This window comes from Euprymna scolopes, chromosome 46 (assembly GCF_053919585.1).
Source record: "Euprymna scolopes isolate OS-2025 chromosome 46, ASM5391958v1, whole genome shotgun sequence".
Taxonomy (NCBI): domain Eukaryota; kingdom Metazoa; phylum Mollusca; class Cephalopoda; order Sepiida; family Sepiolidae; genus Euprymna; species Euprymna scolopes.
In genome coordinates, this window is record NC_136527.1 from 182,634,764 (window position 1) to 182,653,894 (window position 19,131).

The 19,131-nt window shown below is 28.9% G+C and overlaps 1 protein-coding gene across 1 annotated transcript; it reads right to left on the bottom strand.

Annotated features, from left to right (window-relative positions):
* Nucleotides 1-1,354: 1,354 nt before the first annotated feature.
* On the bottom strand, nt 1,355-17,973 carry LOC145271323 (uncharacterized). Its single transcript, XM_080126868.1, has 2 exons — nt 17,538-17,973; nt 1,355-4,407 (listed from the first exon to the last, which is right to left on the bottom strand). The coding sequence occupies exon 2, from the start codon at nt 4,075-4,077 to the stop codon at nt 2,881-2,883; it is 1,197 nt and encodes a 398-aa protein (XP_079982994.1). The 5' UTR covers nt 4,078-4,407; nt 17,538-17,973; the 3' UTR covers nt 1,355-2,880.
* Nucleotides 17,974-19,131: the final 1,158 nt, after the last annotated feature.

Here is a 19,131-nt window from a genome sequence, read left to right on the forward strand (position 1 = left end):
CCCCGCAACACGGTGTAATCGTTATTTCGTCCCTAGTGTAAAAATGCCCGGAAATTAGTTACGTGCCGAATTGTTTTCCTATCAAGTTAAGATTATATTTGTCAATGATTAAGAATGTAATTTTCCTTTATGTGTACCCAATTCATTAAAAACTAAAATCTATGAAAACATGAAATTCATCATATTATTAAAGACTGAACATTTCATTATTATTTGATTAGTTGAAGCTGAAAACAGTAATTAGAATAATCAAAGTAATCAAAATAATCTTCTTATAAAAATGTGATTAAACATTGTATTAGGAAATGCGGAAGATTTGCATTTCAGTGCCCCCCATTCATCGGGTATTTCCTAAAGTGTACAAAAACTAGAACATCGCCTGACCAATGTAATTCTTAAAAAAAAAAAAAAAAATGAAAAATACAAAGATTTTCTTAGGAATTCAAAAATAAATGTTTTAATAATTTTATTGTTTTATTTCCGAAATATATCGTTTTTAGTTAATCGAAAAATATCTTTTTAAAAAAACGCAAAAAAGATTTATTTGTGAAATAATTTCTTTATTCATTGAAAAACAATATCCTTTAAAAAATCATTGAAAAAAAAAGAATTATTTTTGTAAAATAATTCTTTATTCATTGAAAAAATATCTTTTAAAAAATCATTGAAAAAAAAAGGATTATTTTTGTAAAATAATTTCTTTATTCATTGAAAAAATATCTTTTAAAAAATCATTGGAAAAAAAAGGATTATTTTTGTAAAATAATTTTTTATTCATTGAAAAAATATCTTTTAAAAAATCATTGAAAAAAAAGGATTATTTTTGTAAAATAATTTCTTTATTCATTGAAAAAATATCTTTTAAAAAATCATTGAAAAAAAAAGGATTATTTTTGTAAAATAATGTTTTATTCATTGAAAAAATATCTTAAAAAATCATTGAAAAAAAAGGATTATTTTTGTAAAATAATTTCTTTATTCATTGAAAAAATATCTTTTAAAAAATCATTGAAAAAAAAAGGATTATTTTTGTAAAATAATTTTTTATTCATTGAAAAAATATCTTTTAAAAAATCATTAAAAAAGGATTATTTTTGTAAAATAATTTTTCATTCATTGAAAAAATATCTTTTAAAAATCATTGAAAAAAAAGGAATATTTTTGTAAAATAATTTTTTATTCATTGAAAAAATATCCTTTAAAAAATCATTGAAAAAAAAAGGATTATTTTTGTAAAATAATTTTTTATTCATTGAAAAAATATCTTTAAAAGTCAATAAAGAAATGGATTTGTTTTTACTTCACTGAAAAAATATTTTTAAAAAAGTCATTGAAAAAAGGATTTATTTGTAAAACATTTTCTTTTAGTTCATTGAAAAAATATCTTTAAAAAATGGTAGCGTTTTAATAGTTGATAAGTGTTCGTATATTTGGTGGTATAACCGAATGTCAGAATTGTAGAATGAATATTTCTCATCCAATCAGTGGCGACGGATATTTAATAGGGAGAAATCATTATTTTGTCGGATTAAAGAGGTAAGATTATGTGTACGTGTAAGTGAGGGTGAAATTTTATCTACTTCCTTTTTAAATTAGAACGATGATGATCATGGCGCTCCTCGGACTAAATGTAATTTTTTAATATAACGAAATAATGTGTATGTAATTGCAGTCGTTAGTTACATTGTGAAGAGGTCCTGTCAAAGGTAACGTAATGGCTAAGGACGTAAACATAATAAGTTTTTATGTGCCATCTTTTGTTGTCCAGAGGTTGAAATTGTGTCTCTTATTATATACAAGAAGATAATGAGCCTGCAGGTTATGTTCTCCAGCAGTCACAGCACTGTAAGAGGCGATAAATTGTTTTATCTGAAACAATATTTCTGCAACAAATCGGTCTATTCTAGAGCTTCCGTTTTCAATCTGTGGTCTTGTTTTGTGCTAGGGTGGCCGTTGTTATTGCAATTGAGGGAGTCATAATTTAAAGTTATGAAGCTTAAGATATCTGGTTAATCTCCAGACACAGGGTGTTGTATGTTACAATGATGAATAGCAGCAGTAACTCTTTATTTCGGTCGTTGTAATTCTCGTAGTTTGACATTTGACAACTGAGCTCTTCTCTACATTTCCATACTCTGCACTTATTGACCATCTGCTTCCACATTTCTAATGAATGGTGGTGTAGTTTAAGATGTGTTTCTGATGCTTTGTTGAATGAAGCCAATTGTGATTCTCTTTTTTAATTATGAGAGTTGATATTTGTGTTTTAATTGAAAACAAAGAGACTTTCGTCGCCGACAGTTATTTTGGGGTCGAACAAGTGAATTATTTTTCTTTGCAGTGACATCGCTTTCTTTTCTTTAATTTCTCAGCCAGGATTTTATTTTATTTGCTACAAATTTGGAGTATTGATAGCAAAAAACTTGCTTTTGATAAAAAAATCCATGGGTTTTATGAGTTCTTAATTCTCTATTCTTTGTTGCTACAACTGATGGAAACACATGGATCTGCATAGATTTTATCAAGACTTTATATCTGACATCGTCTCATTTCTGTCTTTTATCTTGGGTGCAGCATTTGTTTGTATTTTTTCATATTATGCTTTATATATGATTATCTTATAATGTTTTTTTTTTCATTAATAGCTCATTTTATAATGAGAAGTATCTCCATTGCAGGCTCCCACAATAACCTATAAAGAGAGCCTGAAGACATCCAAGGACAATGTTAAGTTAGCATTTAAGTTATTTCTAGTAAGCATTTATTTGTTTTTAATTAATAGCTGATCTTACAAGATTATCAAGTGTGAGTTCTGAAGTGTGTAGCCAGATTTTGTTTACGAGAACTTTAATATTAATATTGTTCACATGAATCTAACTTTCACATTTTATGGTGTCTCATATGTTTTGTTAGACCTCGTTTAGTAAAACATGAATATACACATTTTTTACAAGAATATGGGTTTCCCCTTATGTGTAATTGCATGTGATATGTTAGGTGTTGTTTCCGTGTACATGAATAATCACATAGTCCACAAGAATATGGTTTTTCTCCAGTGTGAATTATCATATGTTTATCTAGATTTGATTTATCTGAAAATGAATAATCACATATTTCACAAGAATATGGCTTTTCTCCAGTGTGAGTTCTTACGTGTCTCACTAGATTTGATTGAGTTGAAAATGAATATTGACATTGTCCACAAGAATATGGTCTTTCTCCAGTGTGAGTTCTTACGTGTATCTCTAGTGTTGATGGAGTTAAACATGAATATGTACATTGTTTACAGGAATATGGCTTTTCTCCAGAGTTAGTTCTGATATGCTTCGCTAGATTTGGTTTCTCAGGACGAGAATATTCCAATTGTTCCCAAGAATATGGCTTTTCTCCAGTGTGTGTACTCATATGCTTTGCTGGATTTGGTTTCTCAGAACGTGAATATTTCCATTGTTCCCAAGGAGATGGCTTTTCCTCAGTGTGAGTACTCGTATGGATCGGTAGATTTGGTTTCTCAGAACAGGCATATCCCCCTTGTTCCCAAGAATACGACTTTTCTTCAGTGTGAGTACTCATATGCATCGGTTGATTTGAATGATCAGAACGTGGATATGTACATTGTTCCCGGGAATATGACTTTTCTTCAGTCTGAGTACTCATATGCATCGGTTGATTTGGTTTCTGTGAACTTGAATGTTGGTATTGTTCACGAGAATATGGCTTTTTTCTAGCGTAAGTATTCATATGCATTACTAGATTTGGTTTCTCAGAACGTGAATATTGATGTTGTTCACGAGAAATCGGCTTTTCCCCAGTGTGAGTACTCATATGCATCGCTAGATTTGGGTTCTCAGAACGTGAATACTCCCATTCGTCCCAAGGGTATGGCTTTTCCTCAGTGTGAGTACTCGTATGGATCGGTAGATTTGGTTTCTCAGAACAGACATATTCCCCTTGTTCCCAAGAATACGACTTTTCCTCAGTGTGAGTACTCATATGCATCGGTAGATTGGGTTTATTAGAACGTTTATATTGACAGTGTTCCCAAGAATATAGCTTTTCTCCAGTGTTAGTACTCATATGTATCGCTAGATTTCGTTCCTTAGATTTGGTTTCTCCAGAATGAGTTCTTACAGGCTTCTCTAGATTTGATAATCGAGAACAAAAAATTTAACACCAATCCTTATGTTTTGCTGAATTTGATTCATCAGAATAAAACATTTCACACGAATCCTCAGCTTTGTCATATGTCGCATTAGATTTTATTTCTGAGAAAAAATCGATGCACACATTGTACAAAAATAAGAGTTTTCTTTTGTGTGGCTCATATGTTGCACTAGATGTATTTTTTAAGAAGAGGAAAATTCACATACTAGTTCAGATTCAACAAAAGCGTCCAAGCAGGAACATCTGCAAAGAAAACATTAATTTATTTCATTTATTGCCAATATTTTTTAAGTGATTTTTGTAATAAAATATTTTAAAATTTTTTGTCATTATGAAATTTATTTAGAGATTTCACATTCATGCTGACACAATCATAACTATGATTAATATCTTTTATATTGACACAATCATAACTATGATGAATATCTTTTATATTGATACAATCATAACTATGATGAATATCTTTTATATTGATACAATCATAACTATGATGAATATCTTTTATATTGATACAATCATAACTATGATGAATATCTTTTATATTGATACAATCATAACTATAATTAATATCTTTTATATTGATACAATCATAACTATGATTAATATATTTTATATTAATACAATCATAACTACGATGAATATCTTTTATCTTGATACAATCATAACTATGATGAACATCTTTTATATTGATACAATCATAACTATGATTAATATCTTTTATATTGATACAATCATAACTATGATGAATATCTTTTATATTGATACAATCATAACTATGATGAATATCTTTTATATTGATACAATCATAACTATGATGAATATCTTTTATATTGATACAATCATAACTATGATTAATATCTTTTACATTGATACAATCATAACTATGATTTTTTTTTACATGGGTGTCACCACTTATCAAGGCCCAGAGGCCACTCAAGGATAAGGGTTAATAGGTATATATTAGTCATTGTGATTTTAGCATAGTAAACAGTGGGAATTTTTTAACTTGGATTACTTAGGTGGACGATTCAATTAGAACTTGTTCACATTGGACTTTTTCTTTTTTTTTATAGGTATCACCACATTATCAAGGCCAATAGGCCACTCAAGGTAAAGGTTAAAGAGTGTACAGTAAAAATTGGACAATATAATAATCATTAGTAATGAAAATTTGTTAAATTATATGGAACGGCTCACCAAGAACTTATTTACGTTAGACTTGAAGACAACCATATTGTAGTCAGCCGGAAAGCAGGAAAACGGAAGACAATTCCACAGGCGTGCAGTTCTAATAAAAAAGCTTTGTTCATGGAATCTACGTTTAGGTTTAGGCACAGATAAAGAGTGGGGGGAATTATTGATAGTGTTTACAGCTAGACGAGTGTTTCTTGTGAAAGTTTTGCGAGGGAGGACCATAGATTGAAGCTCAGTCGAACACTTTCTATGAAAATAACGATACATCAGAGACAAACTCGCAACATCTGTTCTGTGAGATAGAGGTTGCAAGGAAGAGAAAATGACATCTCCTACGAGGCTACGAAGTCTATTTTGAACTCTATCAAGGCAGGACAAGTCCTTTCTAGCAGCTCCTGCCCAGATGTGGCAACAGTATTTCATCCTTGGACGTACCTGGCTCTTATATAAATAGAGAATTGCATCAGCAGTGAGATATCTACTGGATCGATAGAAAGATCCCACCATTTTTCCAACGGCCTTTGCAACAGATTTGATATACGTGTTCCATTTAAGATCAGGAGTAATGGTCAAGCCCAGAAGCTTGTCAAAACTTGAGGCATCCTGAAGACGAGAGCCATTCATTTCAATTGATGCCAGATGGGGATCAGAATGTTGATGATGTAAAGAGAGAAGCTTGGTTTTAGATGCATTAAAAGTAACCAGCCACTCCTTTCCCCATTGTACTACATGCTCAAGATCAGAGGAGAGAGAATTGGAGAGGACTTGGTCGTTTACTGTCTTAGATGTGCTACCATAAATGGTAGTGTCGTCAGCATAAATGTCTACAAATGATGTAAGGATGTGATTTGGAAGATCATTAATGTAGGTCAGGAAAAGAGTTGGGCCCAGGATTATATTTTATATTAATACAATCATAACTACGATGAATATCTTTTATCTTGATACAATCATAACTATGATGAATATCTTTTATATTGATACAATCATAACTATGATGAATATCTTTTATATTGATACAATCATAACTATGATGAATATCTTTTATATTGATACAATCATAACTATGATGAATATCTTTTATATTGATACAATCATAACTATGATGAATATCTTTTATAGTGATACAATCGTAACTATGATGAATATCTTTTATAGTGATACAATCGTAACTATGATGAATATCTTTTATAGTGATACAATCATAACTATGATGAACATCTTTTATATTGATACAATCATAACTATGATGAACATCTTTTATATTGATACAATCATAACTATGATGAACATCTTTTATATTGATACAATCATAACTATGATGAATATCTTTTATATTGATACAATCATAACTATGATGAATATCTTTTATATTGATACAATCATAACTATGATGAACATCTTTTATATTGATACAATCATAACTATGATGAATATCTTTTATATTGATACAATCATAACTATGATGAATATCTTTTATATTGATACAATCGTAACTATGATGAATATCTTTTATATTGATACAATCATAACTATGATGAATATCTTTTATATTGATACAATCATAACTATGATGAATATCTTTTATATTGATACAATCATAACTATGATGAATATCTTTTATATTGATACAATCATAACTATGATGAATATCTTTTATATTGATACAATCATAACTATGATGAATATCTTTTATATTGATACAATCGTAACTATGATGAATATCTTTTATATTGATACAATCGTAACTATGATGAATATCTTTTATAGTGATACAATCATAACTATGATGAACATCTTTTATATTGATACAATCATGATCGTTAAAAAAAGGCACTTAAGTTGTTATTATCATAAATTTTCTGATTGTTTTTGTTGTTTTTATCATATCTAAGATGTGTTCGGTCTCTTGACTGAATGTATCCTCATTCTTGAACTTCAGTAACCATGCTTTTTCTTTTGACTATTCTGGCATGTTTTTTTTTATTCTTACCCTCCTGATTCTGTCCCATAAACTAAACTGTGCCTTCGGGTGACGTTCTCAGCATTGGCCAGGAGGTGGATTTTATAGTGATACAATCAAAACTACAATGAATATCCCAGATTTTTTATGAAAATTGGAAATATTTTAATATTCTAATAATATTCATAAGGGCATGATAAAAAGAATAAGAGCAAATTCTGACAAAATAACCGTTTTGGAGTTTCGTCGGATTTTTAAAGCCACAATACAACCGTTGATTACGACATGTTTAAAGGTTAATTATATTGTAAAAACAATAAACATGCTATGACATTATATATATATATATATATATATATATATATATATATATATATATATATATATATATATAAGAGATAAATTTATATGGGATTGTCATTAAGAAGATAAAGTTTGAATTAATTTTTCAATTAGGCGAAGACTAATAATACAAAATAAAGCAAAATTAAGATAGAAACGTAGAGAATTTAAATAAATTGGTAATAAAAAGTCATCTATAATATATATATATATATATATATATATATATATATATATATATATTAATGTATAAAAACAAGATTTAACATAATTATGAAGCACATTATATATATTTATTTAGGGGTAAACAGTTACATATGGTCGCTACAAACAGCTGTTTGAATCAATGAGACTTCCATAGACCACCCTGACCCCATCGACGCAACAAAGGTAAAGGAATATATATATATATATATATATATATATATATATATATATATGACACAATATAAGTGAGAAATAAAAATGAAATTATAATTAGAAAGATAATGTTAGTATTATTAATTTAATAGAAAATAAAGTAAAATTCAGATAGAAACGCAGGGACTTTCGATAAATTGGTATATATATATATATATATATATATATATATATATATATATATATATATATGTGTGTGTGTGTGTGTGTGTGTGTGTGTGCACATACACACACATATAATAAGTTTAAATAAAAATGCGATTGTCACTAAAGGATAATGTTAGCATCATAAATTTAAATTTAGGCTAAGACCAGTAATACAGAATTTTAAAAAAAGCAAAATTCAGATGGAAACGATGAATTGGAAAAAAAACTGATTATAAAAAGTTATCTCCCTTTCATCGCAAATGTACAAGAAAGATTAAAATTAAAAAAAAACACTTAAGAATAAAAAGAATTTTAATTAAATGATTAACATAACCAGCAGAGGATGAAGAATATTTTAATGAATATTTTATTCAAATGAACCTTCTTTACTTCTGTTTATTCATAAGAAACAACAACTAAGCAAAAAAAAAAATATTTGAATAGAATCTAGAATTTGAATATGTAATCTAGTATTCGAGAAATAAATCAAGTAAATAAATTGTTAAAAGCATGCAAAATATTTTATTGTTGGAAATATTATTTAAAAAGTAAAAATACGAAAGCCATCGAAAACATTAAAAAATAAAAAAAACAAAAATTAGATCAGCTGCGTTGAATCTTTTTGAATATATGGAATGTACTCATATATGCATAATTAGAGTGTATTTTATCGTATGATGAGTAGCTATGTCGGAATATTTTTTTAATGGTATATTCAAAATTATCCAAATAGTTACGAAACAATTGTTTTATCACTTTATATCTTGTTGTTTTGATTTGTACGAAAATTTTAATCATTAATCTTAAATAATAGAGTCAAAAATATTTAAAATTTGACTCTTTTTTATTAATATATGAACATTACGGGAATTTTGATATATTGAGAAATTTGGGTAAAACATATATATATATATATATATATATATATATATATATATATATATTACAATAGAAAAATGCGAGTATAAAAAGTAATATGGTTAAGCTTAAACATGGAAAAGTAAAGGACTCTATATCTGTGCCTAAATCAAAACGCGGATTTCATGAGCAAAGCTTCTTTCTTAGAACTGCACGCCTGTGGAACTCTGTTCCGTCTGCCTGCTTCCCTCCGGACTACAACTTGGATGTCTTCAAGTCTAATGTTAACAAATTCCTAATGAACCACCCCCCTAATTAAACACTTCATAAAATCTCCTCACTAACGTGATGTACTTGCAATAACCCTTATCCCTGAGTGGCTTCCGGGCCTTGATAAGTGGTGATCACTGTGTAAAAAAAAAAAAAAAAAAAGGACTAGTTGTAAAAACTGGAAAAGATATTCTAGTAAAAAATATAATAAATTTATAACTTAAAATATTGCAGCATTAAGAATTGATCATATAATGGTATAATTTTTTATTTTAAATTAAGTGTTTTTATATTTAAGGCAATTCTGCAGTATTTGGACGGCGGTCATCTTATTTTGTTCGTTTCCCTAGATTTTAATAAACAGTATTGGGAAATAATAAAATATAAGGTAATTTTATTACATCTAAAGTCGAAATACAGACTTTAAAATAAAAATGATGGTATCTAAAGCTGAAATACAAACTTTCAAGTAAAACCAATGGTATCTACTTTATTGTCATGCCACAGTAATGAACATATCCAGAAATTGCGAAAAACGATGAGGTAGAAAAGTAAATATTAATTAAATATGTTTCGAATACAATTAACGAAGATTGAGATTTGGTAAATAAAAGAAACCGAAGAGTTCGAATCGTAACAAAGGAAGTTTTTTTTTATCTTAAAAATTTTAGCAGAACTTTATTCACTTCGAAATTTTGTTTTGCTACTTGTACAGTTTAATCAATACATTTAAAAAAAATGAAAATATTGAAAGAATAATATTGTACGTAACTGTTATGGAATGAACTTGCCCGAAAGAAAAAAATGTCTCTACATTTGATCAAGTAGTTTTTTTTTTACAGAGAAAAATCACATTTTAATGAGATCGATCTATCGTTGCCATTTGGCTGTTTACGGGCACGAGTAGACAAACAATTGATTAACAAATGACAAAATGAAAACAGATTTAAAAAAGGGCACAGAACTTCTGTAAAATAAGTGAAAAAAAACATAAAATATTTATCTAAAAAATATTTATCTAAGTATTTTTTCTGCTCATATTTCAAAATAATCTCGTCAAATTTTGACAATCTTCAAGCGGTGATTGAAGTTATTTCCTCCTGGGTCTCCTTCTCCTAAGCGGGGGGGGGGGGAGTTTGTCGCTACCCGATCGATCTCATTAAAATGTGATTTTCCTTGAAAAAAAAAAAAATACTTGATCAAATTAAGTGATTTTTTTTTTTTTTTCATGAAACCTTTATTCCATAACGAGTACGTACGATATATTTTTGTTAAATTTTTAGTTTACCGACACCTCGGCATTCACCTTTAATTTGTCGACTTATATAAGTTTTCGAGTACGGTGAGCACGAATATCGCATTTATTATTTGCGCAAACACGCAGTTATCCGTATTTGAAGACATTCAGTATCCAACGTAATCCTTATCATTTTTAATGGCGGCCATCTTGTTTTCCAATAGCGAAAAAAAACGCCAAAAAAAAATAGGCTAAATATGTCACATGTAACTGGAATCCCCCCTTTCCTGCCACTTGTGTTGACGAAAAAAAAAAAGGTTTATTGGAGGGGGGGGGGGGTAAATTCCAAGAAATCTTGAGCGAAAGGAAAGACCGTAAAGGCACCACCACAAATTAAAAACAGTATTTAGAATAATTTTAATTTATTTTAATTTTAATTTACCTTTTAATTTATTAATATAAATAATGATATTTATTAAAACAAATTAAAAAGTAAATATTACCTTTCACTACCACAGACCATTAATTTGTTTGATTTTAGGGATATTCGATGTTGCTGGCCACAAACCTGATGATCAAATCCGTTGCAAATTTACAGTTTGCATGGTATTAACCCCTTTTAATTGATAAAAAAAAAGAATTAAGTTTTCACGAGTGGTTTACAAAAGCATATCTTATGTTTTTCGTTCTTTTTGGGGGCCAAAGCACAGCCGCCCCCACTCCTCCACCGCCTTCCCCAAATGTAAACAGAGAAATTCTGTGAAATGTTGAATAGTATTCTACTCGATAAAGGTCGGCGCGTGACTTATGGAAAACGGTTAATTAAACCGCAGAAGCACCTATACAAGTTCTATAATGGAATACCTCACCTCAAAAAAAAAAAACAAACAAAAAAACATAACCGCTCGTGAAAACTTACCGACAGCAATATTTTTATTTTTAAATGAGGTGAAGACTTTTTATTTTATGAAAAATATTTTGTCATTTAAAATGTCCGCCATGTATTTATGAACTTAGTGAAACGTCAAGTGACTACGCGCGTGCGCGCAGTTTAAAAAGAAAAGTGAAAATACTACTATAATTAAGAAAGTGAAAGAAAATGTCGGTTTCGATATCGGGAAGCTGAACAATGTCCGGAAGGGTGAGGGTGAGGGGGTCATTTCGGCCTTGAAGCCGAAGAATATTTTTGGGCCATGTTTTGGCCCTTTTGGCTATTTTTGGCGTTTTTTCCCAAACGGGAACAAGATGGCCGTCAGCAAAACAATAGTGATTACGTTGGATACTAAATGTCTTCAAATATTGATAACTACTTGTTTGCGCAAAAAATGAATGCGATATTCTTTCTCAATGTACCCGAAAATTTATAAAGTCGACAAAGTAAAAATGAATGCCGAGGGGTCGGCAAACTAAAAAAAAAATGCCATATTTTTTTTAGTTTTTTAATGTCTTGATTAAACTGTACAAGTACCTTGGCTTTTTGTAAATTAATTTCGCTGTTCTTTTTTCGTAATTTTTGGATATTACTGCGACATGATAAAACCGGGGACGATTTTCCATCATATATTTTGGTTAAATAAATTTTTAAATTTTATATTATAAAGTCTATTTTTTATGAATGTGAAATTTTGTTTAAAAGTTCAAATAAAATTTGTAAGGCAAGTAAAAATAACAAAAAAAATCTCGTTTTTCTTTTCTTTTTATTTTTTTTTTAAAATAAAACTAACATTGACGTTTGACTTAAACCATTGCCGAGGACGAATTTTTCGCATACACCGCCATGTTCCTAGTATCTCAGAACAACGGGGATGCCAAAGTAAAACAAAGCCAAAATTATTATTAAATCTATCTCTTCATAAACAGCATTTTTCCGAATTAAAAAATTCATAATATACTTTATTTATTTATTACACCTCATAGTAATGAGGTATTCCATATAATATATTCATGAATTATTTGTTTTTCATACAGTGTCGCCATTACTTTCTGTAAAAAAAAAAAAAAGTTTTTCTTCAGTGTGTGCAAAATACGGGGACGATTTTTCATCATATATTTTGGTTAAATAAATTTTTAAATTTTTTATTATAAAAGGTGTATAAAGTCTATTTTTGTATGTTTGTAAAAGTTTGTTTAAAAGTTCAAATAAAGTTTGTAATTTCAATGAAAAAAAAAACATCTCGCTTTTTTTTCATTGACGTTTGACATAAAACATTGCTGAGGACAGTATCTCAGAAGAACGGGGATGCTAAAGTAGCCAAAGTTATTATTAAATATATCTCTTCATAAACAACGTTTTTCCGAATTTAAAAAAAAAATCATATTATACTTTATTTGTTTTTTAGTTTATACCTCAGCGTAATGCCGTATTCCATATAATATATTCCTGAATAAATTGGGCACTTGTACAGTTTAGTCAAGACATTAAAAAAAGGAAAATATCGAAAAAAGGTTATATTGTACGTATGCGTTATGGAACGAAGTTCTCCGGAAAAGAATTTCACTTAATTTTATCAAGTAGTTTTTTTTTTTTTTGTAGTTTTTTTTTTTTTTTACAGCGAAAATGTTATGATTCCAAGCAAAATGTTCGATTTTTAGTAAGAAAAGCTAGAATTAAAGATGGGGAGGGAGTATCGGCGCTTTACATGGAGTTATCTCCCCGTTGTGTTTATAAAATTCAAACAAAATTAAAAAAAAAAAAAAAGATGTCTGCCTTCAACGCGCTCTCATACAAACGTGTTTTTCCGCTGTAAAAAAAAATAAATAAATAAAAAAATAGAAACCCCAAAAACGAAAAATGGATAAAAAATTCAAATATGACAAATTAATGTTACCAAAGGCAAGATAAATTATTCTGTTACCTATCTGATTAAGTTTTGTGTGATTGTACATATTTTAAAGCGTCTATTTAATCTGAAACACAAGGTAAGTTAGGACGAGAAGATGGCCGCCATGCAATCATTTAAATGGGAAGTCTCGATAATCGTTTAAATCTTTACAACAAAGCAATATACTGATAGAAATTTATCCAAATAATTTCACGGTGACACTCATTGAATCAATTTCTTTCAGTATTTAGTTTATTTGTAGAGTTTTAAGCCAGTAATGACACTTCAAAGAAGGCATATCTTGTCGGTCATATTTTCTTTTTAACTCTGCACTCGGCACTTATTTTTATTTTTTATATTTTCGAACGGAATAAAACTTCATAATACGTTAGAAATTCAAAACCTATCCAGATACATAAAAGAGTAACTTATCTTGCCTTTGGTAACATTTTTTGTTTCTTTGTTTGAATTTTTAAAACCTTTTTTCTTTGTTTGTTGGCTTCTATGCTATACACTGTTTTATGATAATTTTTTTTTTTTTTCAGCTTAAACATTTTTCATTATTTTTTCTAGCACTCCATGGTATATTCGAAAATGAATTTTTTTTTTTTTTTTTACATAGGGTCACCACTTATCAAGGCCGACAGGCCACTCAAGGATAAGGGTTAAAGAGTATAGAGTAGTCAAAAGGACAATATAGTAATCGATAGTAATGGAAGTTCGGTAAATTTGTTAACTTAAGTGGAACGGCTCATCAGAAACTTGTTCACGTTGGACTTGAAGACAATCATATTATAGACAGCTTAGGGCATATCTGATTTGTATGGGTAGAGGAGGATTGCATCAGAAGTCAAGTACTTTCTGAAATGGAGTAGAAAGAGACAAGCAATGTCTCTTTTCTGAGAAAGGGGCTCATATATATATATATATATATATATATATATATATATATATATATATATATATATGAAGACACCATAAAAATTCTAAGAATATTTCTTGGGTATTTGCCCCTCATCGTACGAGTTACTTCTTTCGATTCAGTTTGTGTGTAATGTTGAATGGTCGGAATGTACAACATTTGATTTGTGGTTCCCAACGTTGTGTTGTTGCAGTAGAATTGCGTTAGACGATTGATATCATCGATTATTATTCGATTTAATGGCAGAAAAAAAAAAACAGAAACAGATTTTGTTGCTAAAAACAATTGCTTATCATTATAATAATTATAACACTTAGTTCGAGTCAGTTTTTTTTTTTTTCAGATTAATTTTTTCTTATTTCTCGGTTACATTCAATTTTTATGGTATCTGTTGTTTATTAAATTATAGATGAAACTACAGAATAGCTTCTTTTTTTTAGCCACCGCTCCGTATGTTAAGTATGCGTTTCTAAATAACCCAATTATTTCAGCACGGCCCGTATTTTGTATAAGTACTCGAAAGTTGTGGTACTAGTGGAGAGAGTGATCCGCGCTATTTTTTAAATCGTATTTCCAAGTTTAATTAAAGTTTTATAATGTATTTTTTATTCACTTCTAAGGTTGAAGTATAGAATAGGTACAAAACACCCTCACCATGTTAATAATGGCTTTTTAAATAATAACGTTATTATTTACGTCCGGATCATTCTCTGCACTAGTACCAGAAATTTAATTGGTAAATGTGTAATTTTCCACTCAAAATGACTGCCGACTGTGAAGACCACTTATACGTTTGCTATTTTAAAACGGTGACCCCAAAATGTGTACAGAAAGCAATTTACTATTAAACATATTTTTATTTTCAATTTTAATGGGAAAATAAAAATCACTTAGTGTTATAAATGGATTCAACATTAAACAAATATTAACAACCCTCTTACTCCTTACAAATTGAATTACAACTTTGGTATAGAACCTATTCTATACTTTAACCTTACAATTGAATAAAAAAATACATAAAACTTGGAAATATGATTTAAAAAATAGGGCGGATCACTCTCTGCACTAGTACCTTAAAGTTTTATGATGTATTTTTTTATTCACTTGTAAGGTTAAAGTATAGAATAGGTACAAAAACACCCTCCCCTCATCCATGTTAAGAATGGCTTTTTTAAATAATAACGTTATTATTTACGTCCGGATAACTCTCTGCACTAGTACCAGAAAATTTAATTGGTAAATGTGTAATTTTCCACTCAAAATGGCTGCCGACTGTTAACGCCACTTATACGTTTGATATCTAAATCCGGTGCCCCAAAATATGTACATGAATTTATAGAAAGCAATTTACTATTAAAAATATTGCTTTTATTTTCAATTTTAATGGGAAAATAAAAATCACTTCGTGTTATAAATTGATCCGAAATTGAACAAATATTAACAACCCTTTTACTCCTTACAAATTAAATTACAACTTTGGTATTAGTGCAGTGAGTGATCCGCCTGATCCGGACGTAAATAATAACGTTATTATTTAAAACGCCATTCTTAACATGAGGAGGGGAGGGTGTTTTGTACCTATTCTATACTTTAACCAATTGAATAAAAAAAAAATTGGTCATAAAACTTTAATTAAACTTGGAAATACGATTTAATAAATAGCGCGGATCACTCTCTGCACTATTACCACAACTTTCGAGTACTTATACAAAATACGGGCTGTGCTGAAATAATTGGGTTATTAAGAAACCCATACTTATTATAGTTAATTAAACTTGGAAATACGATTTTAAAAATAGCGCAGATCACTCTCTGCACTAATACCTTAAAGCTTTATTATATATATAGTTTTTTTATTCAATTGTAAGGTTAAAAGTATAGAATAGGTACAAGACACCCTCCCCATGTTAAGAATGTTTTTTTTTATTTTAAATAACGTTATTATTTACGTCCGGATAACTCTCTGCACTAGTCCCAACTTTAATTAAACTTGGAAATACGGTTTTAAAAATAGCGCGGATTACTCTCTGCACTAGGTGTATCAGAATTTTTGAAACCCCTAACACGAAACTGCGAACAAAATATAAAAATCTCGTAATGTCTCTGTTAAAGTGGGTTGTTTATTTTCTTTATGGATTATACTTCCAAAATAAACTATTAAAGTTGTTTTAAAAGTAATAGAAATAAAAAAAAAAAAACAATAATGAATTTTCCGAACTTAATATTTTTCAATTTTTAAACTTTAAAAATCTATCAAAATTTTTCTATTGATTCTAATTTAACGCTATTTTCAGGGTCAATGTGAAATTTTATGTTCTTTCCAATAAACCGAATATAATATTTTAGACAAACGTTTTTTTTTTAATTCACGCCCCCCCCCATTTTCAAGTGTCTATTAAAAAGTAAATAATTAATGTACTCAAAGTGTTATATATCACAAATTGAAGAGAAAAGGTCAATAAATAATATATTCAAATGTAAAACAAAAAAAAAAATCGTAGTGTTTTTTTTTTTAGAATTTTACCTGTAAAGTTTGAAGTTTAACACCTTTTATTTTAAACCACGTTATTTGTTTTTTTTTTTTCATGGAACCTTGCTCCTTTAATTGAAAAAAAATAGGGCTTGAATTACATTTTCCGACGGGTTATAAGCTTGGAAAGACAGGGGGTCGAATAATTCACGTCTCCCATTTTGAAATGTCTATTAAAAATAAATAATTTATGTAACAAAGTCTTATATATCACAAATTGAAGAGAAAAGGTAAATAAATAATATATTCAAATTTAAAACAAAACAAAAAAGAACTGTTTTTTTAGAAATTTACCTGTAAAGTCCAAAGTTTAAAACCTTTAAAAAAAAAAAAAAAAAAAAACACGTTTTTTTTTTTTTTGAAACCTTGATCCTTGTTCCTTTAATTGAAAAAAACTTGGGGCTTGAATTACATTTTTCGAGGAGTTATAAGCTTGGAAAGATGGGGTGGAATTATTCACTATTTTCACGAGATTTCTGACACACCTATCTCTGCACTAGTACCAAATTTCTTTACCATTTAAACAAATTTTTCAAGCAAGACCTGGTAAACGCAAGATCTGGTAAAAAAGAAATCAAAATTTTTATAGAAATAAAAAAAAATCTTATTTTAAATGCATTAAATTTGTTAATTGTTAGGGAATAAAATATCGAAAAATAAAAACTTACCTTTACTTCTAAGCAATTTAATACGAAAAAAAAGACCATGAAAATTGGATGATTTTTTTTGTTTTTGTTCCAGACTGTCAATTTTGTTCGATTTCTTGGGATTCTTTTGGTAAATTCATACAAGTTCGATTCTGCGTGTCGAAATCATTAAGAAAAAGCTTCTAAGCATGTTTAAATCAAAAACACGATTGAAACGTAGATATAAAAAAAAACGACTGAACGAATATTGAAAAATTAAAATTAAAATAAAAATGAAAAGATTAAAAAAGATCAAAAATATAAAAACGAAAAACGATTATAATAAAACGTTGTAAATTCTTAAAAGTTCGTTAATTACGTGTGAGTGAACGTTTTCCGATGATGTTTGCAACGTATTGTCCATTCAAAAGATGAAAATGATTAAAGGTAAAAAAACGAATAAAATTAAGATTTCTTTGTTCTGCATTAGTTATATGCTAACGGTCAACACAACAACACTGTCACGAAATTTGCTTTTGCACTGGGATTCGCCACCATCGAAGGTAAGATAGGCAGGCACGATGGGCAATGTTATATTTATGTAAAAATGGCACCACTAAATATGGTTGCTGGACTTTAATAAATGTCTGTAGCTAAATTTTTCATGAAAAATAGGCCAAGTTAAAAACGTTAAAAAAATAAAGTCATAAAAATTCTAAATTGAAAATTATTTTTATTAATCATACGGTTGTAAAATACGTTTAAATATTTTTTTTAATTTATGCAAATTTCGTATTCATTATTTTTATAACGACAATATTAATAATGATTTTTATATTATAATGCATTGTAATGCTGCCCGGCATGTCCCGGTCATAAACTATGCTTAAATATGATATTTTAGTTCACGCATGCTTCATATTCAATATTATAGATCTTTTACAGTATTGATTATTATATTGTACCCTATATATAGTAGTGATTACAAAAGTTAACAAAAACATGGCTTGGATGCCATCAGCTTGAATAGACACAAAATATTTAACGTTCCAACTCCAATCGATATCATTTGAACTAACGTGAAATGGATAAGATAGTTAAAAATGAAACAACATTAATTAATTATATTTTTAAGTCTGTTTACCAACCATTGACAGAAGAGTTTTGTAAAAAAAAACTTCAGTACACAGTCAGAAGACAGACACAATCTTTTTTGTAAATAAACGGGTCTTAAGCGTTTGGACAATGTTTGAACGTTGTTAATTCACATGTCTGTCATAGAATCACCGAGATAGTTGCTTGTCTAGCTATACTGATGAGCTGTGATACAGCGAAACACTACTTTACGTGGATAACTATAATGCTCCCTATCTTGGGTGGTGATAAAAAACTGCTACCTTTTGTGTAAATACATAGGGCTAAAGAAATAAATAGAACTTAGTCGTTTGGACAATGTTTAAACATTGTTAATTCACATGCAGTCATAGCAGCAGTCGAATAGCGTAAGTGTTAGAAGCGCCGACTGTCGACTAGACGGTCGAGTTTCAATCCTGGCTTTATTCGCGCTGATGAATTGTGATACATCAAAACAGTACGTAATTAGTTTGAGAGACATGTAAAAATTAGTCGTTGGTTG

Bases quoted from the DNA above. Each gene is read 5' to 3' on its own strand.
- LOC145271323 (XM_080126868.1), bottom strand. From the start codon at position 4,077: ATGAGTACTAACACTGGAGAAAAGCTATATTCTTGGGAACACTGTCAA.